Source organism: Piliocolobus tephrosceles, chromosome 16, assembly GCF_002776525.5.
Source record: "Piliocolobus tephrosceles isolate RC106 chromosome 16, ASM277652v3, whole genome shotgun sequence".
In the NCBI taxonomy this organism is placed as follows: Eukaryota; Metazoa; Chordata; class Mammalia; order Primates; family Cercopithecidae; genus Piliocolobus; species Piliocolobus tephrosceles.
Genome location: NC_045449.1, coordinates 15,215,289 through 15,239,075, shown reverse-complemented (window position 1 = coordinate 15,239,075; position 23,787 = coordinate 15,215,289). Strand labels below are relative to the sequence as shown.

The 23,787-nt window shown below is 43.4% G+C and overlaps 1 protein-coding gene and 1 non-coding gene across 2 annotated transcripts in view; one reads left to right on the top strand and one right to left on the bottom strand.

The window, feature by feature from the left end:
• TEKT3 (tektin 3) overlaps positions 1 to 14,295 on the top strand; it is a 42,594-nt gene extending 28,299 nt beyond the window's left edge. The window contains exons 5-8 of the mRNA XM_023188111.1: positions 4,006 to 4,149; positions 5,760 to 5,982; positions 9,419 to 9,573; positions 14,079 to 14,295. Coding sequence (XP_023043879.1) covers positions 4,006 to 4,149; positions 5,760 to 5,982; positions 9,419 to 9,573; positions 14,079 to 14,295 — 739 coding nt within the window. The remainder of the gene's footprint in view (positions 1 to 4,005; positions 4,150 to 5,759; positions 5,983 to 9,418; positions 9,574 to 14,078) is intronic.
• Positions 6,794 to 6,896, bottom strand: LOC111523495. The gene has a single exon (XR_002725540.1). It is a non-coding gene; the product is annotated as a U6 spliceosomal RNA (small nuclear RNA).
• Positions 14,296 to 23,787: the final 9,492 nt, after the last annotated feature.

Sequence of the window (23,787 nt, the reverse complement as noted above, 5' to 3'; positions counted from 1 at the left end):
CCCACAGCATTGTAGTTGTTAATCCATCCTATTCCTCACTAGAATACACATTCCTCCAGGGAATGGGCTCTCTTTTCTTGGCGATAGTAGGTACTTAATATTTATGGTTGGGGGTGGGATGAGGAGTGAGAATGGGGAAGAATAATAATAAAGGTCTCAGGCAATGATCACAGCTGTCAGCATAGGAAAAGTATTGGCTGAGACTTGGTTAACATTAAGTAGAAAGATCAGTGCCATTTGCTTATGGCCACAGAAGGAAGTAGTGTCGAATATGCCACCCAATAGGAGAGGTGGTTATGTGTGTTATAAAAGCGTCCATGCTGCCCATTTCATTTGCCCACCCTGTGCGTCAGGATCAACACCACGAAGGCTGGCGACGTTTGTATGCTGAAATTCTCTAGAGCTGTGACTGGAAGGGTTTTTTAATTTGGAAATTGGTGAGGATAAGCAAAAAAGTAGTTGAGGATGACTGCATGTGGTTTCTGCTCCCTAGGAATTATAGAAACATGTTTAAGAGTGGTTCGAAGCATTGATTCTAGTTCCTAATTCACATTTTATTTTGTAGTCTAAAATTTGCTGCCCATCTTTTGCATTCTTGGCCTAGGTTGTTCTACCGTGAACAGCCTCATCTGATATAAATCTCTGTTACAAATTGCCTCAATACTGGCTGTATTGCAGACCTTTGCAGAAAGTTCTGTGTGTATGTACCTGTTTGGAATCTTTGCTATTGATCCTTTAAAGAACTTGGCTTTCCTTTAATACACAGTGGGCAAAATGCCTACCTCACTTCCTGGGATGACTTCTCCAAGATTTGTGGGGGACCACTGTGCTCTGTCCCGGGCAGGTGACTAGAAGAGAGTTTATCAACTACACTTGTTTCAGAAGGAGCAATGAAACCCTCAGCTTGGATCTCAGCTTAAAATAGAATCTCATTAGGCACTCACAGGGCAGCCAAGGTCTTCCCGTCTTGGGCTGTAAGACGTGTTGATGGGACGCTGCCTTAAATGCCTGCCCAAGCAGACTCTGAGGCCAGATCAGAGGGGGTCCAGGCAGCCTCAGTTCTAAAGTCATAAAAATCACCCATGTTACGATATTATGAGGCCTAATGCTTACTGAGCACTTAGCATCTGCTAGGTACCTGATTATCTACCCAACAGCCTGGAAAGATGGGTATTATTACCATTAGTTCATAACTTGCCTCTGGTCAGGTTTAGTGAGCAGCAAAGATGTTTGAACCGGGGCTGTCTGATGCCGAAGCATATGGATTTTGTTAACATTTTAATATCGTTAAAAATGTGTATATATTCATGGGGTACAAGTGCAGTTTTGCTTCATCGATACATCGCATGGTGGTGAAATCGGGACCTTCAGAGCATCTATCTCTGGAGCAACGCACATTGTAACCACCAAGCAACCTCCCAACATCCCACTCTCCTCCCTCCCCTCCTTCGAGTCCCACTGTTCATCATTCCACACTCTCAAGGCATATGTTTTCAACCACTGTTCCAGCCAAGACTTGGGAGTGTGCACGAGCAGGGATTTTCACTTGAGGTGATGGGGAGTAAAAGGCTGTAAAGTCTCTATTCCACCTCCCCAAGTCCCACCTCCCAAGAGGTGAACTGTAACAACAGATGCTTCATGAACGTTTCAGCGCCTTCCGTAACAGGGTCTCAGCTTAAGACAGGAAGCTTGTGGGACATCTTGGTCCCAGACCAAAGGAGAAAGGCCTTCTAGTCCTAGAATTTCAACATAATCACCTAAGGCAAGAGCCTCAGCACAGAAGTAGCAAGGGAAGGGAGCTTTTTCATTTTTCATCCTTCGCGCTTGTATACTGTCTTAGAATTCACAAAGTGCAGATCATTTGCATGCTGCTACTCTCATTTCCACTTTACAAATAAGAAAAACAGCTTTGAGAGGTCAAACGATTTGCTTGAAAGCACAGGCTGAGTTGAGGGGAACCTGCAGCTAGAATTGACTCATTCCATTCAATGCAGCCTTTACTGAGTGAATGGCTTTGCTCTACCAAAACTGTTTTTAGGTGCTGAGAAAACAGAGAAATTCCCAAGCTCTTTCAGCTATCTTACTTTTTCAAATACTAGTTATCTGCCAGTGGCTCCCCACTTTTTATCTCTACCCTAGACATCTCTTTCAAATTCCAGCAACCTCCTTCATGTCTCCCATGTGGATGTTCAGTGAACACTCCAGTTTACTATGTCAACTGAGCTCCCATCTTCTCCCCTAGCTTCTCCCTCCCCAGCCAACCCCCCTCTTAGTTGATGGAATTCCATTATTCCAATGACCCAAGCTCTTTTTTTTTTTTTTTTTCTCACTGATGTTCAGTTTAATGGGAGATTCTCTTGGTTCTATCTTCAAATCATAGCCAGAGTCTGAATACTTCTTGCTTCCTTCACTTTCATCCTCTTGGTCCAAGCCACCTTCATCTCTCACCTGAGTAACTGCAGTGGCCCCCTAATGGTCTTCCTGCCCCCGGCAGTCTGTTCTCAGCCCAGCACCAGAATGAGGTCCTTTTAAATTGTAAGTCAATGGCCTCCAATTTTACTTGAAGGAAAACCTGACTCATTCCCATGTCCATTAGGGCCCTGCATGATCTGATTCCCCCCTTTTTATGTCTTTGCTCAATGTCACCTGGTGAGACCTATTCTGGCCATCCTCTTTAAAATCATAACCACAGTCCTGGTCTCTTTTTTCCTGCTTTGCTTTTTAGCATTGTTCTTCAAACCACACAAATTGCCCATTCACTGAATGTGCTGTCTCCTCCCAGAAGCATGTCGGCTCCTTAGAGGAGAGATGTTGGTGTTGTCCACTGATGCATCCCAGGCTCGCAGAATGGTGTCTGCCATATAGGAGGCACTCAATAATTATTTGTCGAATGAAGTAGTCCCTGTGGCTCACCTGTCACCCATGCCTGCCCCCAGGGTCTGTCTTTGGTAATAAGCTGTGGGTCCCCCGTCTGTCTGGCAGTGCAGGCAAGACCCTGCATCTCAGAGCTCACCAAGGCCTTTTCCTTCCAGCAGGGTGGCTGCTGGAGTGTGTGAGCCTGGGGGGACCATCAATTCCTGAACTCTGTTGAGGCCCTGTCTCACTCCTGTCCTGGAGGTTAATTTTGACCTTTGGTTTTTATCTCCTGGCAAACTTCTGAGCCGTAGCATGACTACAAACTGAGGTTACCAATGGATGGCAGGCGGCTTGGCTATAAAGGCCTCATGATTTCTTGGGGATTTATATTCAAATAATGGAGAAAAAGGGAGCTGAGATGTAGAAGAGAAAAAGGAAAAGGAAAAGGAAGGAATGGAAGGCACAGATGTGGACAGATTACTTTGAACCTGTGTCCTGTCTGGAAGACTGTGTGTGTGTTAGGAAGATGGGCCCCAGCTGGGGCTGCAGATCCTGGACCGCTGTTTATCTTCACCTGCTCTCTCCACTTCATCCCACCCTATGAAAGGAGAAGTGCTGGCCTGGTGCGGTGGCTCAAGCCTGTAATCCCAGCACTTTGGGAGGCCGAGACGGGCAGATCACGAGGTCAGGAGATCGAGACCATCCTGGCTAACATGGCGTAACCCCGTCTCTACTAAAAAATACAAAAAAAATTAGCCGGGCGAGGTGGTGGGCGCCTGTAGTCCCAGCTACTTGGGAGGCTGAGGCAGGAGAATGGCGTAAACCCGGGAGGCGGAGCTTGCAGTGGGCAGAGATTGGGCCACTGCACCCCCGCCTGGGAGGAAGGAGGGCGACTCCGCATCCGTGAAGCCAATTGTGAAAAAAAGAAAGGAGAAGTGTAGACATGGTGGGAGTTGGGGTCCCAGTGACGTAGATGTATGGCCATATCCAAGGAGTGCTCGTTTTGACTGAGAAATTGAACATTGTGTGAAGAGGGAGAGATAGTGAGAGCAACAGTGAGAGAGGTCCTAATATGGAAGGGCACTCATGTGTCCCTGCAGGACATTGTCACCTGAGCGTGAAGCTCCACTTCCCGACTCTGTGTTGCAGAGCCGACAGAGCGTCCCAGCATGAGCTGGAGAAGGACCTGAGTGACAAACAGACAGCTTACCGGATTGACGACAAATGCCACCACCTGCGCAACACGTCAGATGGTGTCGGCTACTTCTGCGGAGTGGAGAGGGTTGATGCAACGTAAGTCAGGCACACGCCACTGCTGTGATTTTGATGTCATTTAACTCTTTCTCCTTCCAAAAGGACACAGCTTACAGGTTAAAACGGAAAGCATGGTAAGATATCCGAAGGTGAGAAACACACCCAGCTTTGGACAAGTCTCCAGTAATCAAGCACATTCTGTGGTCAGACCTTGATAATTACATCCTGAATTCTTTTGTAAAGGAATATTTGTTGCTTATATTTTCTAACTATGAAAATAACCCTAGCTGATGCAGAAGTCCTAGAAAAATACAGACAAGGCTGGGCACGGCGGCTCACACCTGTAATTCCTGCACTTTGGGAGGCTGAGGCGGGAGGATCAGTTGAGGTCAGGAGTTGGAGACCAGCCTGACCAACATGGTGAAACCCTGTCTCTATTAAAAATACAAAAGTTAGCCAGGCATGGTGGTGGGCGCCTGTAATCCCAGCTACTCAGGAGGCTGAGGCAGGAGAATCGCTTGAACCTGGGAGGAGAGGTTGCAGTGAGCCAAGATTGTGCCACTGCACTCCAGCCTGGGTGACAGAGGGAGACTCTGCCTCAAAAAAATAAAAAAAGGAAAAACACAAACAAGCCACACATTGCCATTGTATAGCATGCCCTGGATGCTGTGGGATACAGGCTGAAAATAGTTCGAGGCCTTTCCTACCACAGCTTGCTCCACTTACCCCATCAGTGGTTTCTTTGCCAGGCCCCTGGATGCAATTTTGGGCAGGATCCATGGTCTCTTCCAGCCACTCCCTTAAAATTTTAACTTGATTGAGGTGAAATTCACGTACCATACAATGCACCCAGTTGAAAGTTGAAATATAGCCTGTCTGATTTTTCAGTAACATTGTTTGTAAAATAAATATTCTACTTTAGCATGAATTTGCCTGGTATATGGATTACTTTTTTGAACGTACCACAATCAACCTTTTTGGTTTCAACTTTTGAGCATTTAGATTGTGTCTCGTTTTTCAGGGATCAGCATAAATATGGCTGAAATTAATGTCCTCACACGTACATCCTTGGATACATTGTTTCCTTATAATAGATTTCTAGAAGTGGAATTTCTGGGCTTTCCACATTTGAATGACAGCCTCTTGGTTTGTGTTGCCTTTTTACCCTCCAAGAAGGTTGTACTAATTTAACATTCTCATCTGTAGGATACGAGAGAAACTTTTTCTAAATATGCTCTCCAGCCTGGCTAATGATCGTTCTCTCTGCTCGTGCCAATATTTCCTTAGTAAGCTGTTTTCATTAATGCTTCTTTGATTACTCTTGAGGTTGAACATTTTGTCATATGCTTATTGATGTGATGTGTGACACATTTATAATGAACCTACACATTCACATCATTCATTAATCCTTTTGCCCCCTGAAACTGGCAGAAGAACTAGCTTATGCTTTAGATATATAGAAAACTGATTAGCAGTAAAATAAGAAAGAAAGAAGAAAAGTTTAAAATAAGCCTCACTCTGATATTTATATAACGAAGCTAGGATCAGCGACCTGGGGGTTTCTCTCTCACAGGATACATGGTTGCCTAGCGATCCTGTAGGCTGATTCATCACTCTCACGGTTGTCTGCTCCTGCTTCTCTTTTTCAGTGTCTCAGTGCCCGAGTCCTGGGCCAAATTTACAGATGACAATATTCTCCGCTCCCAGAGTGAACGGGCAGCTTCTGCTAAGCTAAGAGACGACATTGAAAACCTCTTGGTTGTGACTGCCAATGAGATGTGGAATCAATTCAACAAAGTGAACTTGTGTTTCACCAATCGCATTGCTGAGACTGCAGATGCTAAGAATAAGATTCAGATGCACTTAGCAAAGGTAAATCAACCGCCAGTGGTACGTCTTAGCTGACCTGGACAGAGTGGTGTGCTCTGGGACCACAAATCTCTCACCACTCCCAGAGAGGCACCATAGGCATGTGACAGCCTGGCCACACAGAGCAAGAAAAATTTAAAACAGCACAAAGCATGCCATTTATTTCAGCCAGGTAGCCAGGTGTCAAAATGAAATTGGAATCCACTGGTATTTGGAACACAAAGAAGGCACTATGTAATGAAAGGTTCTTAGTCTTTAATAGAAACAAAAATATTATTATTAAAGTTTAATGAATCACTGTATATAACTAGGAAGTGAATTTATTATTAGAACATATGGCAGAAATGTCTTCTGTTACATTATTTCAGACCCTTTTTCTGTAATACAAAACCAAATACAGGAAACTGTTAGGTAGTTCAAAGTGTTTCTGATATTGAAAAATTTTAAGTGCTCTAAGCATAAGAGTTTTACAAGGACTATAAAATGAAGGAGTACAGCAGAATTTGTATGTTTCAAGATAAACGAGGAGCTCTTCCTTTCCTTAATATCAGTCTTGGAGCTCTTACTGTTTTTGTGGATTATGCTGAATATAGTTTGTTGTGTCTTTTTTTAAAAATTGACAAAAAATAGTTGTACATATTCATGGGTGGACAGTGATGTTTTGATACATTTAATGTATGGTGATCAGGTCAGGGTAACGAGCTAGCATATCCATCCTCTCAAACACTGGTCATTTCTTTGGGTTGGAAACATGCAATATCCTTCCTCTAGCTATTTGAAACGATATAATGTATTGATGTTACCTTTAGTAAAAAAAAATATGGAACGTTTCATGAATTTGCATGCTATCCTTGCTCAGGGGCCATGCCAACCTTCTCTGTATTGTTCCAATTTTAGTATATGTGCTGCTGAAGCAAGCAATGTTGTTTCTTATTTTTAAGAACTTTGCAGCATGAGCTATGTTGCCTACAATGGTTTTACCCACTTGAGGGAACCACATTTTGTCAGGCTGCAACGATTTACCTTTCCTTCTCATGGTGCCTGCTTTAGGCAACAAATGTTAATTGAGCCAGACAGTGTGCTCCATGCTGTGAAAGGTGGAGAGAAGCATCAAATGTAGTTTTTGTTCTTAGGAAGTTTACATTACAGAGAAGAAATACTTGCATATGAAAAGCTCATAAACAATATGAATAGAATATTGCAAATCGTGATTATCAAATGACAAATACAAAAGTGTTTTTGGGATTTGGAGGGAGAAGTGAACATTCCAGGTGGGGCCACATCTTGAAGAAAGCCTTGGAGACAGCAAATCAGAGGATGAGCTGAGGTCTGTCAAAAGACTGGTGTGTGGCTGGTGTAGATGGTTTGTGTCCTGGGAGAGGAACGTGGAAAAGTAGGTTGAAGACAGTTTGTAGAAGACATTGATGAGAAAGTTAATGGGGTCAGATGCTACGAATTGTAAGAAGACATTCTAAAGGCCTTTTAGAAGGCCGGTGTGACAGAGTTCCTTCTTCAACAAATTTTTATTTACTGTTATGTTAGTTTGCCAGGGCTGCCCTAACGCAAAGTACCACAGACTGTGTGGCTTAAACAGTAGAAATTAATTTTCTCACTGGAGAGAGAGAAAATTAATTAATGGAGGCTGGAAGTTTGAGATCAAGGTGCAGGGCAGGATTGGTTTTCTCTGAGGCCTCTCTCATCAGCTTATAGATGGCCACTTTCTCCCTGCGTCTCCACATCATCTTCCCTCTGTGTGTGTCTGGGTCCAAATTTCCTCTGCTTATAAAGACACCAAAGTTGTATTGGATTAGGGCTACCCTAAAGACCTCATTTAACTTAATCACCCCCACAGAGACACTGTCTCCAAATATGGTCATCTTCCAAGGCACTGGGGATTCGTACTTCAACATAGGAATTTTGAGGGAAGAGGCACTATTCAGCCCTAACAGTACACTCAAGGTATTGTGCTAGGCACTCAGGGATGTACATATGTCTCATGTCTTAGAGACGAGACATGCACATAGAAAACAGGAAGTTACATTAGAAAGGTGCAGAAAGAACTTGGAAACACAGATGAAATGTGAACACAGTTTACAAGAAGGAGCAGTTGTTTCCACCGGCAAGAGATCAGGATGGTTTCATGGAGCACATAGTATCTGAAGAAGGCCTTAGTGATAGAAACAGTGAAATGATTTTTATCTTGGGAGAGAGATCAAAGCTCAAGTGACAGATTGAAGAGTGCCTGGATTACACAAGTGCTAAATCTGTGATTGCATGAGGTCTCTGTAGTGTAGAAAGGATATTGCAGAGACATCACCCAAGGACACAGCCTTGCACTGGAAGGGAATGAGGAGTCGTTGGAAAGGAGGGAGTTGGAACAACACTTGGCCAGAGAAAACAAGATGAGGGTCTCAAGAAGAGGGAGGTATCAGAGAGGTCTCGATGCTGGCTTTGAAACTGAAGTTTCATGACAGCAGCTAGGGCCAGAGACAGAATCCAGGGGCCACTGGGAGACTGGATGGGTGGGAAGTGAAGGGAGTGGGCACAGCCATGGTTGAATACATTTGGCAGAGGACTCAGTTGGGACTGGATGGGAGAGTGGTGGTAAAATCATAGGGTTTCAAAAAAAAAAAGATGATTCTTGGTTGTTTCTCCAGGCCATGGAAGGGAACCCAGGAAGAGGGACAGTAATGGGGAGGATGTAGAGCTATGGGAGTGCAGAGATCAAGATGTGAGAAGAAGGGAGGCTTTTCAGAGCATAGGACAGGGGCTCTCTTTACAGAGAAAGAGGAGGGGGAACCAAGGAGGGATCCATGTTTACACAATTTGGGGGAGTGGCCTCTTTAAGAAAAAACGAATACAAAATCAGGAATACAAAACTGCCAGTATTCCTCTGTTGTAAGTAAGGTACCCTGAAGCTTAAGCTTGATTCGCTGCAAGGGAAATCCTCTGTGAGGAGGAAAGCAATGCTCAAGTTGGTAGGAAGAGAAAGTGGGAAGAGACGCATGGACAGATGGATGTGAGGAGGGAGATCAGGGCCACTCAAAGCCTCATTTTTATCAGAATACAGATGTGTGCTGGTCAGTAATTAACAACGGCCATTGGGGGTGGCATGCAGGGAGCCCTTGATTTGTAGTATTTGCCAATTTCTGTGGCTGAAATACTCCCACCCTGGCTGATTTCCAGCTACCAAAATGAGGTCGCTGAGCCTAGGGTTGGGGAGATAGGTGCTGCCCACTCTCCAGAGCAGGTGCATGCCAGCTCCAGTCAGACACGTGGGTTCCCAGGGCTGGGATGGATAGATCATCTTGGTGAAGCGACCTCCTCATCAGCGAGGTCGAGGCAGGTGCTGGGCATGGAGTGGACAGGCAAGAGGTGGGAGGCGGGTTGTTGAAGGGACCGCACCAAAGCTTCAGGCAGTTGCTTCTCTTTGTCACAGACCCTGCAGGAGATTTTCCAGACTGAAATGACCATAGAATCCATCAAGAAGGCCATCAAGGACAAGACTGCCTTCCTGAAGGTGGCTCAGACCAGACTGGACGAGCGCACAAGGCGGCCGAACATTGAGTTGTGCCGAGACATGGCTCAGCTACGGTAAGGTGGGAAGGAACGGCTCGGGGCTCGCTCGGAGGGCCACCAGACTGACTGTGGCGCTGGGCTCTCTAGAAAGCTGCTTTCTGCCCATACACATCGTGTGGGAGCCTTCTGTGAGAATGGTAGCAATGGGGAGATGTTGAATGGGGAAGAGTTTCAGTGTGGGATGATGAAACAGTCCTGCAGATGGATGGCGGTGACAGTTGCACCAACAGTGTGAATCTGTTAATGCCACTTAGGATTAGTTAAAGTTTTATGTGATGTGTATTTTACCACAAATCCTTAAAAAAGGAAGGGACATCAACACTACACATAAAAAAAGTGCTATTAAGCATTTAACTCATTCAGGGAGGCCAGCGTGGTGTTTGGGTTCTTTTGCATGTCCTCGGAATCTTCAGAGTTTCTAGAACTCCTGTCTTATAAGCAGCAGTTTGTGACTTTCTATGTAGTTCTCAGCATGGGGGACCCGACAGAAAAGGGACTTTCAGTGCCAATTCCACTGACCCCTATCTACTCATTTGCTGTCTTTGTGACTGAGGGTCTCATTTAAGTTTACTTCAATGTGTTTCATTCTCAGTAGAAATCAAAGCCAGCTGGTCTTCATCAAGCACAGCTCCTATATACACACAGCAGGAGGAATCTGACCCCACAGTTTTATCTACCAAACACTACATGAGTTTTATTATTATTTTCACTTTGAAGATTCATTTCGGGACGGACTTGTAAGGGACTGGCCAAGATTCCCTCCCCACCCCTGCCACAATCTGGCTTCATTTCCAATTTCCCAATACCTGTGAGTCTGCCTTTTCTTTCTGGATTTCATCATTGCTGTTCTTAGGCCCTAAAATGCTCCGTGCAGAAGTAAATCAACTTGATGGCAACTGGAGGAGCCAAGTGGCAGTGCGTGAACTCCAGAAGCCTTTCTGGTGCAGTGGGGGAGATGCCACTCGCTCTGCTTCCACGATAAAATTCTCTTATCTTGAAGGATAGATCCTAAGGATAAAATAAAGAAATAAGTGGTGGTTTGAGACAGTGGATTTCCTGAAATGGATGGAAGGGGGATCTTGTGAGGTCAACATTGATGATAATAATAATAAAGACAATGATAGCGATAATCAATGCAATGATAATAATAGCTGCTACCATCTCTTAATCTGACTCTATGCTGAGCACTGCCCTAAGCACTTTATACTATCTCATTCATTACCTTCATATTACAAGTGAAGAAACTGAGACAGGAGTGGGTGAGTGGCTTGGCCCAGGCCACATTTAGTAGTAAGAGAGAGCTGCAGTTTGAATTTTTGCCTGTCTCTCCCCAGAGTTCTATTCCACCAAGCCATTTGCTTCTCCTTCTCCTTTTACGTCATGTAATGGTTTTACCACTCCCCTGTCAGGTATCTGATCTCATTTGGGAAGAGTTGGCAAAGTAAAGGCTACATCCTCATCTCTCTCTCACACAGAGGATGAAACTGAGGGTCACAGAGGAGATCATTATGATAAAACACCTTACGTGTGTAGCACGCATGTTGTCTGCTTTGAGTGCCATGAAGCGTGCTTCAGGTTGTACGCACATGATCTTCATTTCCAGGATGAGCTGCGTTTCTCCTGGTGGAGCTGTTATCTAGGCCATAGCCACAGAGGAGGTCACTCAGGCTGCATATTTTTCAAAGTGGGTTCCATAGAGCTCTTCTTCATGCACAGCTCATTATTCAGGATAAGCAGCTCTCCACTCAAGAGACTAGATGGGCCCCTAGACAGCCAGCTGGAGGCACCTCTCTGCCTTAGAAGAACCCAGCAGTGAGTGCACACCCACTTGGCCTATTAGGATTAGATCACCAGTTTTGACTTTATGTAAATGTTATTAGGAGAAGCTGAGCTGATGTTTCATTCTCCAAAAATCTCTGCAGAGTCATCAAAAGTGGAGATGGGAACAAATAAATTGTTTATACTGCCGTTAGACAAACACAGGATTGCTTTTAAAATGGGTTTTGGGTAGTGGTCTAAGAGGACTTTAGAATTATCAAACAATGAGGCATTCACAGCTTCTCCTGAGGAGCTGAATGATTTTTACTCTTTTTTTTTTTTTTCCTTTTCCTGGCTAAACAGAATTTGCTTTTCTTTCGCTTCCTGCGACTTCACAGTATGTCTATTTCCTCTGCTCCTTCACCGACTTTTGAACAAAACCTACTTTTGTTTCCGTCAAGTTTTCTTTTTAAAATATCTTTGCCAACAATCTTTAGGATTATTACTGGGGGAGGGGATTACTTTCCTTCTTTAATGGATCATTCTGAAAGCAGCCCTTTGGTGGTCTAGATTTAGAAAAAATAAAGATCATAAACTCAGGGGAGTGGGGACTGAGAAAAATTGCTGTTTTCATTTCAAGACTTTTACTTTTATTTAAAAATGGTCTAAACGAGTTATTTCAAAAGTGATTCTAAACATTCTTGGCATTTTTGGTGGCAGGCCAGACAGACCAGGCTCTGCTCTACTTAAATAATCTATCTATCTATCTATCCACACACACATATATATATTAGTTTTAACATATATATATATAAACTGCAGTAGCTTTATTTGTATTTGAATGCAAGACATTTTGTGGTTCTCTAATTCCAAAAAAAAAAAAAGAAGAAGAAAGAGAAAGAGTGACTTCAGCAGAACAGCTCTCTGCAATCAGCCAAGAACAAGGAAACTGGGAGTGAACTAGGGCCTTGAAGATGATGAACAATATATTTCTAATTAACGCTGAGGGAAGTGGAAGCATGTTATTCCCTAGCTGTGTCCATGCAGCAGTGTGAAAACAAATACTCTAGCTGCCTACGTTCTGTCTCTTGAATTATTATTATTATTATTATTTTAGCGTTAATGCTTTGACATGTATATTTTCAAACCTTCCCTCCCAGATAAAATTTCCACTAGGCTCATATTTGGCTGAAAGGAGTAAAGACTCATATATCATCCTCCTCTTTTTCCTATGTTGGGGTTCAGGGTTCCTGTTGAAGCCAGGGAGGGTGGGAGGCAAGAGGCAGTCCCCCTGTGTTTGTAAACAATCCACCATCAAAAATCCATTACCAGCCAGCTGCAGCAGCCTCCCCAAAGATCTGTTTCTTTGCTAGTGATGTTTTATACCCTGGGATCTTTAAAAAGCCTTTCTTTTTTAATTCAATTTGACCTAAACAATAATAAGAAATTTGCTTTCTGATGAGTTCTCAGATTTAGTATTTACCGTCCCCAGACAAAACCAAACTTTGGCACTTAAGCTTTAATTCTTCCTCTCCCCATTGGAAAGCAGAAGACAGTAGAGCTTGTAAGAGGAAAGGCGTTGCACAGCGTGGATATGTTCCCATGGCCTGTTGTTGCTTCAATGAGCACGCATGGGGGCCTTTCCCAGCGCCTTCCTCTTCTTAGGCCACCTACAAGTGGCTTGGAAGTGAATGCTCTAGGCTCCGTCCTGCCTTTCCTTCCTTTTTATTGCCTTGGGTCTGGGTCTTTTTCTTAGTAGATCCCATGGATTCAGACCTTTGGGCAATTCCCTACCTCCTAAGACGTCCTCCGTTTCACCTAGGGCATGAAAGTTGGTCTTCACCCAAAAAGTAAATTTTGCACACCTGTATTTTTGCAGGAGGGGCTGTGGACGCAGCCCTGGGCAAGGACAGTAGATGCTGCAAGCAGACAATCACAAGACCCTGAGTGCCGTAAAAGGCTTGGTCCTCTTGGAAGTCATAACACAGGGCAGCAGATGGTTTCCGGGTTAAGGGAGGGACTTCCGGAAGAAGTGTTAGTTCACCTAGGACTTGAGAATGGGATAAATTAGCGGGATGAAGAATGGGTTAGGAGCTTTCTGAGCTTGGGGGACAGCAAGAGTGAAGGACTTGAGGTCCGAGAAATTGCAAGCATATTCCAGGATGTGTCTGCAGATGTTGAGATGGATCTTCCCGGGTCTCTGCTTCTACTCTTCTGTCTCAAGGCGCTGAGAGTGGAACGGGGCCAGGAAATGGGACCCAGTTTCTTATTATGGCCATTGAAGCTCTGTATTTCCTTCTTAGCTTTCTGGATAACCAGGTACAGCTTACAAACACATATGGGCCCTGTGTCAAGGAGAGGGCAGCATATGAACCCCCGGGCTCTATTTCCTAGTCTGTAAAACAAGAAAGTTGGGCTTGGAGACCTCTCTAATTTTGTTTTCCAGTTGTGAATTTCTGTGAAACTATAGAATTGCCTTAGAATAATGATTTTAAAATGGTCTGGATATTTTTCTATAATTATGAAATCCTTTTCTGTCTCCTGGGACATCTACATTCCCATTGGCTCATTGTCACCATTCTCTTTATATTTCTTTATATTTTATTAATTTCATGTACCCCTCATTTGCTGATACATATATCCTAGAGTAAAGAAAACGTGAGCTTTGCGTCACTGGTTACAATGTGATGTACTTGGAGTTGCATAAGCTACAGAAGTGTGACCTCTGCTGACCTAACCACGCTGATTCCCTTATGCTACAGCCTTGTTAACGAGGTACACGAGGTTGACGACACCATCCAGACCCTGCAGCAGCGCCTGAGGGATGCAGAGGACACCCTGCAGTCGCTGGTCCACACCAAAGCTACCCTCGAGCATGACCTAGCTGTCAAAGCCAATTCCCTGTACATCGACCAGGAAAAATGCATGAGCATGCGCAAGAGCTACCCCAACACCCTCCGGCTGGTCGGCTTCTGCTAGGGACACTACTGGGTGTGGTTTTGATAACCCTAAGTTAAGGCTGAGCCAGAGCACTGTCTCAGCATTTGAACCGAGTGCTAATATAGTCACTTATTAAAGGATTATGCTGATGGAAATGTACCAACGTCCTGTCTCAGAAAGCCTTTTGTTTGCATCCAAACCTTAATTTTCTACTATTTACTAGGCGTCTGGGTTACGGGAAGGATATGAAGAAATATAATCAATCTAGCAGAGAAGGTAAAAATGATAACTGGTGTGATTCTTGTCATTCTGTGTGTAATCCGAATGGACTGGAAAGGAGGACTGTATTCTCTCGGAGGCAGTCAGGAATCATGAAGAAGGTGGTTTCTGAGTTTCGCTTTAAAGGATCCACAGTGAGAAGGGGAAAGGCCATTGGGTATGAGGTAGTTGGGGTAATTTGATCAAAAACAAAGGTAGAGAAATACAGAGTGCCTTTGGAACAATAGTAGGTAGGGCCAGCTTGGCTGTGATTCATAATGCATAATTCTTAATGTGTTCTGCACGTCTCTTTTTGTTCCACTCTCATCTCTGCAATTCAAACTTTCATTACTTGAGCATTGCTTTCATAAAGCCATTTCCATGCTCAGAGATACTCATCCATTTCCCCAGCCCCTGAACCTGGAGTTGAACACCCGCTGCCCCACTTCTCCAGGCACCTCGCCCACTGTATTCCTTCATATGTGACACTTTTGTCCTATGTGCCGACCGTCTATTCTTTATATGTTACTTTACATTTAGTTTATGTTCTTTTTAAAGTACAGAAGTAAACATGTGTCAGTGTTTTCTGTATGATTTATGCCTTTGGAATTATGCTCAGAAAGCACCTCTGTATCCCAAGATAATTTATTTATAATTTATTCTAATTCTTTTGTATGTTTAAAAGTGGCTTCCGGTTTCCGGGTTAAGGGAGGGACTTCCGGAAGAAGTGTTAGTTCACCTAGGACTTGAGAATGGGATAAATTTAATCACCTGGAATGTATGTTTCGACGGTGTAGAAAGCATGCTAGTGTTGAATCCTTTTGGTCTGGGAGCTTGGAAATGGGAAGATGAACCAGGAGGGGAGCCAGGTTTTCTTTCTTTTCTTTCCTATTTCTCACGCTTGTGTGTGTCTCTCTCTCTTATTAGCATTTCTCTCTGTATCCTTGTGTTCTCCTTGCTCTGCCTTAACCACTGTCCATTAACCCCAACTCCATTTCCTTCTCTCTCTCTGTTTCTTAAAAGTGTTTTAAGACCTTGGTTAGTCAATTCCACAAATCATCTCAGAAGGCCAGAAGAGCGGACATCCAGATGAGAATCTTGTATTGGGGTTGTGCTGTGGTCTCAGTATATCATTTTAGAAATCAAATTGTAGGTTTAGTTGTTCTGTTTTTGCCTCTAATGGAAACAAAGGTATATAAATGCCACTAAAATTTTTAGCAATGAGAGTAACCTACTGTTGGTAGTTATGACTTTTAGACAATAGCAGGAATAAACTTAAATTCAGCATATCTCTTATTTGTTATGTGTCTGGGGTAAAACCTTTCTGACTTTTTTCATGAACTGTATTTTTGCTTTTAGGAATATATGCTTATGTAGTCTTTTTACTGAAGCGTATATATTCCTGGCATTACAAGACTGTGATGGGAAGGAAATGTAATTGAGACATAGAAAAGTTTTTTTGTTATTTTGGTAAACCGTGGGCAAGACTAAATTCCACAAATAAACATTTGGTTTCTCATCTAAAATACTGCAGCTACTCCAGGAGGGTAAATATTCTAATGCTGAAATCCAAGAGCTCCAAGGCTCAGAAGCGTGGTCCTGTTTAAGAATCTTAGGACTACAAATACTGGCACGTGATCTGGCTTCATTTATTTAGGCCCAAACTATCTCTAATATCATGTGGCTTTAAGAAGTGCTGCTGGAATGTCAAAGGCTTCCACTTACCCAAGCATCATTCAGATTTAGAAATGTGTGTAATTGCCCCTAAATAACCGAGTCGGCTGTAATTTTAGTAATTTCCATTTATGTCTCTGGAGAATGTTGTCATAAACACCTCACCTGGCACTTTTGAGTCCTGAGTTTGTGCTGTAAATAGCTGAAGTGTGGGGTCTGGTTTTAGGTTATAATTTTTGTTTTGCACCAGAAACAGGGGCGGATTCCTTCCCTTTGTGTGCAGGGCTGACCCAAAGCACAAAGGAGGAGGTGAAGCTGCTGCTCATCTTTGTGGCTGAGTCTTCCCTTGCAGCCTTCCTCCTTCTAGCCCTGGCCCTGAAGCTGTTCCCAGCAGGGCTGGATTCACTATTGGCACCTACTGCCAAGACCAGCCTTCTATGCAGAGTGCTCTGATGGTATTATCTGAGCTCTATATTAATATCTATGGTCTGATAAGTATTCATGCATTAATGGGGAAAATAAACAATATTCAATCTCTTCCCCAGGGATGGTGAATCCATTCACCTTGGGGGCCAGGCCTAGACCACTGGGACTGTTTATTTGGAAGGCTGAGTTGAGAAGGATCCTGAGAGGTCAATAGATAGTGTCACATGAAGCAGGTGCTATGGCTCATGCCTATACTCCCAGCATTTTGGGAGGCTGAGGCAGGAGGATTGCTTGAGGCCAAGAGTTCAGGACCAGCCTGGTTAACATGGGGAGACCCCATCTCTCTACAAAATAAAAAAAATTAACCAGGTGTGGTGGCACACACCTGTGGTCCCAGCAACTTGAGGGGCTGAGGTGAGAGAATCACTTGTGACCAGAAGGTTGAGGCTGTAGTGAGCTGTGATCATGCTACTGCACTCCAGCCTGGGCTACAGAATGAGACCTATCTCAAAAAAAAAAAAAAAGACAGTTCCATCTGCAGGGAATCCAGAATGGGAAAGTGGCTGCATACATTCCCTCATCCCTCTCTCTAAACAGCTCTGAATTCTTTCTCAGCCCAGATAGATCCTTGGCTTTCAACATCAGAAGGATCTGTCTTGCGACCTCTGGCTCATTCCCACAGGACCTTCCCATTTGCTAATTTTGCTAGGAGCCAGAAAGAGAACCTTTCTGCAGCCCACTTTTTCCTTTTAGCAAGACAAGACCCCTACATATATCACGATGACTCCTGAACAACTCAGATGGCCTCATGGTAGAGTGAGGGGGGAGCTTACTGGCAACAGGGAGCTTTTCATAGCTATTCTAAATAATATCTCCTTGTGTATGCACAGGGCTGTGGGAACCATAAAAATAACTTTTATTTTGCAATTACTTTTTTCCCTTCCCTGTAGAGTAAAGGTTAATTTTAAGGTGATGTGAAATCTTTGCACTAAGTTTCAATGTTCCTGTCTTTGGCATTTTAACCCTGCAGTCACTCAGACGTAAGAACGCCTTCCCTACTTCCATAAAAATGGTGCCCTGCTTGCTCAAGAACCTGCTCTTTAGTAAAACCTGCACATTTTCTGATAATGAAAATCTGTATCTGTGTTGAGGGCCACCCATTTATTTGCAACAAGCAGGTTGTCTTCATTTCTCAACCCCAGTGCTCTTCATGGGTATAGCAAAGACAGGGGGCTCCTGGAGAGACAGGAGGACAGGCAATCTGAGAGGAAAATAATAAGCCAGGTCCACACACAACACCCATGAGCACCACATGTAGCACAGTCTGAAAGATTAACACATTGGTGCTTTGCAGCAGTGTTGGAAGGGGCGACCAAATTTCCCAGTTCCCTAAGGTAGATATCATAGATATTAGTCAGCCCCTGTGGGAAAATAACCATGCCTCCAAATACTCATGTCCTTGTGAAGTCTTCCCTCCTTGAATATAGGCAGACCCTGTGATCACTTGAACCAAGAGAGTGCAGTGGAAGTAACATTATGTCAATTCTAGGTCTAGGCTTTAAGAAGGCCTGGAAGCTTCTGGTTTTGGAAGCTAGCTGCCATGTAAGAAGTCTGACTAGCCTAAGACCACCATGTTGTGAGGAAGCTTAAGCAGCCCATGGAGAGGCTCCCCAGCCAACAGCCCTAGATGAGCTCTCAGGCTAGGCAGGCACCAACTGGCAGCCATGGGAGTGAGGCCATTTGGGATCTTCCCACTCTCCTAGTGCCCCAGCTGATATCATGTGAGACAGAAGAGCTGCTCAGTCAACCCACAGAATCTCAAGAAATAATAGATTGTTGTCTTAAACTACTAAGTTCTTAGGTAATTTGTTATGTGACAATAGACAACCAAAGTTTTCACTGGGTTCTCAGAAATCAAATTCCTGGAGAGGAAGGAAATCTGACATTTGTGGAGTGCTTACTGTGATCCCATCATATAACACGACAATCTCCTGAGTCCTCTTGGCTGATGCCAGGATGTGAGCTCTTAACTACCATCCTATACAGTTAGTTGGTCTCTGAGAGGAGGGTAATCCCAGACAGTGGTTCCCTTCTCCGCAACAACAAAAAATGTGTAAGATGACTGTATTATTGGAATTAGAACTGAGGACAGAGGCATTTAAGACATTTTTACTTTTGGAAAATGTGTATAAAATTAAAACATGAGTGGGATCCAGCTTCTGTGTCATTGATCCTATCTTGAGATTGACACATGTAATGATAATGATAGTCAGTTTTTCCTGAGCAGAAGAACTGCACGTGTATTATTTCAACATCACGGGTAAGGTACATACATTTAATGATTTATATTCTAAAATGGGAAAATTGAGACTTAGGGAAGGAAAATAACCCAAAGCCAAACGGGCAAATTTCAGAGTCAGGAGTTAAACTCAGATAAGCTTGCTTCCAAAGCTCTTTGCTCTAATCCTACAGTGCCTTCTTCTAAGCTATTTAGAATGAATGAGACATCCTCAAAAGTTGTGTGTTTAAAGGAAAATTATTTTAAAACCAATGTTTTAATATCCCAACAGATATTCATGAAGGTGTAATAGTTCATAAATAATCAATTCCATCAGTACAATAAATTTTACCATAGTATTGCCAAGACTTAGCTTTAAACTTCTTTGATTCTATCTTTAAGTAGAATTTAAGTATAAGAGCTGAGTATCTATGTGCTCTGTTTTTTCAGATAGAGAAAACAATCCCTGACAATTTGATAATGGTATATGGAGGTTAGTCCCACATCAGTGTCAATGGGTATTGCCAACAGGATGCTAGAAGAGATTCAGTGAGGTACGATTATTTGATTTCCAGAACTCTGTCATTGAAAACCAATGCTCGTAGCTATTAGTGGCCTAGACTACTAAACTATTTACAGCATTCCATCTCCTTAGTCCCTTGTGGATGAGTGGATCCATGTGACCAAGCAGAAGGGATGTGAGTCACTTCAGACTTGCATATTTAATTGCCAATGTGAGACTGTCTAAAGTTTTCTTCCTTTTGACATGACAACCAAGAACATTTGAGATATTCCCTGAGCCACCAAGATAAACAGAACTTACTTGCTGACCCACTGCAGCCATTCAACATGTTGAAGAAATATATTCATGTAGTCATAAGCCATGGACACTATGGAGTTGTTACTGCAGCATAACCTAGCCTATCCTGACTGATGCACCAACCAAAAGAAACAGCTGAATGCAGGGACTACAACGTGAATGGTCATTTTCTACTCCGAAATTCAGACTGTTTAGTTCCCCAGAGTGCAGATAGTGCTGGCTAGGCAATTGAGCACATCCCATCCCTAGAAATAGCAGGCCAAAATGAAATAGTTTTCAGCTGGGCGTGGTGGCTCATGCCTGTAATCTCAACATTTTGGGAGGCCGAGGCAGGCGGATCACCTGAGGTCGGGAGTTTGACTAGCCTGACCAACATGGAGAAACCCCGTCTCTGTTAAAAATACAAAATTAGCTGGGGGTGGTGGTGGTGCGTGCCTGTGATCCTAGCTACTCAGGAGGCTGAGGCAGGAGAATCGCTTGAACCTGGGAGGCGGAGGTTGTGGTGAGTGGAGATCGTGCCATCGCACTCCAGCCTGGGCAACAAGAGAGAAACTCCGTCTCAAAAAAGAAAAAAAAAAAAAAAAGTTTTTACTTATTTAGGAAACAGGACAAAGCAAGGCCCTCTAAGCACAGAATAGCCAGCCCAGAGGTGCAGGTATTTCTAAGACTATGGGAGCCAAAACAATCCAAAGCACTTCAGTGTTAAAATCCTCAGAGGCTATAAAGTGGGGATGGCAAGCTCAAATGCTTATGCGGCCAGCCAGGAGATACAAGCGAAGGTTATTTAGCTTTCCTGGTATCACTTTACTATAATAGAAACAACAGTGAGGCTCAGTGGCAGCTGAACTTCAGCTGCTGGGTTGGGGAAACAAAACGGAGTTTTAGGGGAGCAGAGAGCAGACTTCGAATAAGCAGACCTGAAGAACGTGTGCCCAGACTAAAGAGGGAGCCTCTCTTCTGCTCTGGAATGTGCCCTTTGTGGCTGGAACTGCTGTACCCTGCTGTTGAGGTTATTGAAACCCTGGTAAGAATCAGAAAGCTCTGGCTTAGAGACTGAAATAATACTATGATGTCTTCAGATGCTTATTTTACACAGCAACTTAATAAGGATAACAGTAGAGACGGGAGCCCCAGTTTAGTCCTAGGGCTTAGTTTTGTTTTATTCATACTTTAAATTGCAGCGTTGGTGGCCACATTGGGTCTGAGATGAACTGAGGCCCAGAGATGCAAGAATGTACCAGTCGGGACAGGTAACATGATGTGGTTTTAATTTATGGCACTAGTGTACAGTCCAATAGAAAATGGGAGATTCAGTCATCTGGGGGACCTAGACCTATCAAATTAACTTGAAAAGTATATGTTGTTAGAGATCAAGAAATAGGACCTAACCCATAGTGCAATACATGTTCATCTATGTCTACAAAAGCAGCATTATAGTATAGCTTAATTCTATTCATAAAACATAAAGGAAGCTTGAAATTCTCTAACACAAAATTTGAGCTGTCAATTGGGCAAACAGAGGAAGAGGCACATGAGCCAAAGACATGGGCTTTACTACAAATTCCAAATGGATAATACAGAAGAACTTGATGGCGCATACTCTTGTGATTCTTTACCTTTGCATGATTTTACAGAAGACTGCGCGGTTAGAGTGTAATTTTGAGTTGAAGAGACATCAAATTAAAATTTAATAACCAGATTGGCATTACTGAAATACTCTGGCTCACTGAAGAGATCAAAACAACTAGAGAAACTAGTCAACAAACTCCATCCCGTGATAAGAATGAGAAGCTCTGTAGCATCAGTTATGTGATAGATATAATCAAGGCAGCTGCTTATTTTAACATTTAAACCATATCTATATATTTATATCTGTATGTTCATATATATGGATATTTTTGGCTACAGCATCCTTGTTTTTAAGAATTTGAGTTTTAATTTTTTTATGGCCAGGATAGTGAAGCAAATATATAATATTAAGTTTTATATACTTTTTTCTTTTTTTCTGTCCATATTACATGTATAGCAAATGACTTATATGTTATATCTTAATATTATAAAAAATTACATGACAACACAGAAATATATTATCCCTTTAAAATGATGAAACATTACAGATGAGGCTAAACTCTTTTTTGACCTCCACTCCCCAGTCACAGCCTCTCTCTCCTCAGTTAAATACTGTTATCAGTCAGATGAGACACACTTACGTTTTTAGTTGTAAAGACTGCATTGCTTGGCCTTTTGGAAGCCATTGCTATGTCTTTAAAATAGAGGTCAGAAACCCATAAGACTTTGAGGAATAATCTAATGAAGTCTTTTTTCGTAATCAGTAAAACTCCCTGAAAAATATATAAGCAAGTCAATTTCAGTGGCAAGTGAGAACAATACATTGAGACCCAGTAGGAACAACAGGATGGTCCAATAATACATAAAGCTTTGGATTTACTGTCTCCCTGCTCTCGGGCTGGTTGAATCAGGTGTCCTGAGTGACACTAGGCTGGATGCCGGATTTGGACTGGGAATTGTGGTATGCTCACCTCCAGAGTCATCCTCCTCTTGTCCCCCCTGCCAATCCTTTGAAGAGATGGTATATAGAAAATTGCAATTCATCCGTTTATTCATGGACTCAATAAACACATTTTTACTTAATACCCTCTATGTGCTGGTGCTTTATGTGACCATGGAAATAATATGATGAACAAGACAGAAATGGTGTCTGTCCTCATGGAGCTTACAGCCAGTGGGTTAGATTGGCAACCAATAATCACACAAAGAACTAAGTTAATTATGAGAATTTATAAGGATTTGAGTGTTTGCGCCTTTGGAGGTTTCAATATGCAACACGATGGCAGTGGGACAGCCCCCATGGTTGTTCCAGATAGAGAGAAACACATATTAAAAGACCCTGAAAATTTGCGTAGCTATCTATAGGAGTTACATATGGGCAGAGCCAGCTTCACTGGTGTGAGACTCAGACGGGTTAGTGCTTTATTCTCGCCATCTTGAAATTCTATGTATTTATTTTTATTTTGGTGACGGAGACTAGCTCTATTGCTCAGGCTGGAGTGTAGTGGCACGATCTCGGCTCACTACAACCTCCTGCTCTTGGGTTCCAGCGATTCTCCTGCCTCAACCTCCTGAGTAGCTGGAATTACAGGCACGTGCCACCACACTGACTAATTTCTGTATTTTTAGCAGAGATGAAATTTCGCCACGTTGGCCGGGCCGGTCTCAAACTCCTAACCTCAGGTGATCCACCTGCCCTGGCTTCCCAAAGTGCTGGGATTACAGGCACAAGCCACCGTGCCCAGTCCATCTTGAAATTCTTAATAATTTTTGAACAAAGAGCCCTGCATATCCATTTTGCACCGGGCACCTCAAATTATGTAGTCAATCCTGGGTGTGCGAGTGGGGTCTGGAACCCTTTGGAGGGTTTTAAGGCAAGGAGTGACACGAATCTCAAGTCCTACAGGAGCACGGTGGTTGTGCTGTGAAGAATGAAAAGATGGACATAGGCATCGCCCTCCAGGAACTAAGGGTATGGCTGGTAATGCCAAATCCAGCGAAGGCGTTTGTTAAAAGTAACACATTATAGAAATATATTGAAGAGGATCCGGGGAAATTGGAGGTCCGGCAGTCATCTCATAGTATCTTCTCGTTGGGATAAGCTATAATCTCTTATACATTGCCTCCCAATCTCTTTGCCTGAGCTAAATACCATGCAGTTCCCTTTGCCTTTTTGACTGAAGGCTCGATTTCTTACATCGATTAAGAAGCTTAAAAACCTGAAGGCCGGCTGAGCGCGGTGGCTCATGCCTGTAATCCCAGCACTTTGGGAGGCCGAGGCAGGCGGATCACGAGGTCAGGAGATCGAGACCATCCTGGCTAACACGGTGAAACCCCCGTCTCTACTAAAAATACAAAAAAAAAAAAAAAAAAAAAATAGCCGGGCTTGTTGGCCGGCGCATGTAGTTGCAGCTACTCTGGAGGCTGAGACAGAAGAAGAATGGCCTGAACCCGGGAGGCGGAGCTTGCAGTGAGCCGAGATCGCTGCACTGCACTCCATTCTGGA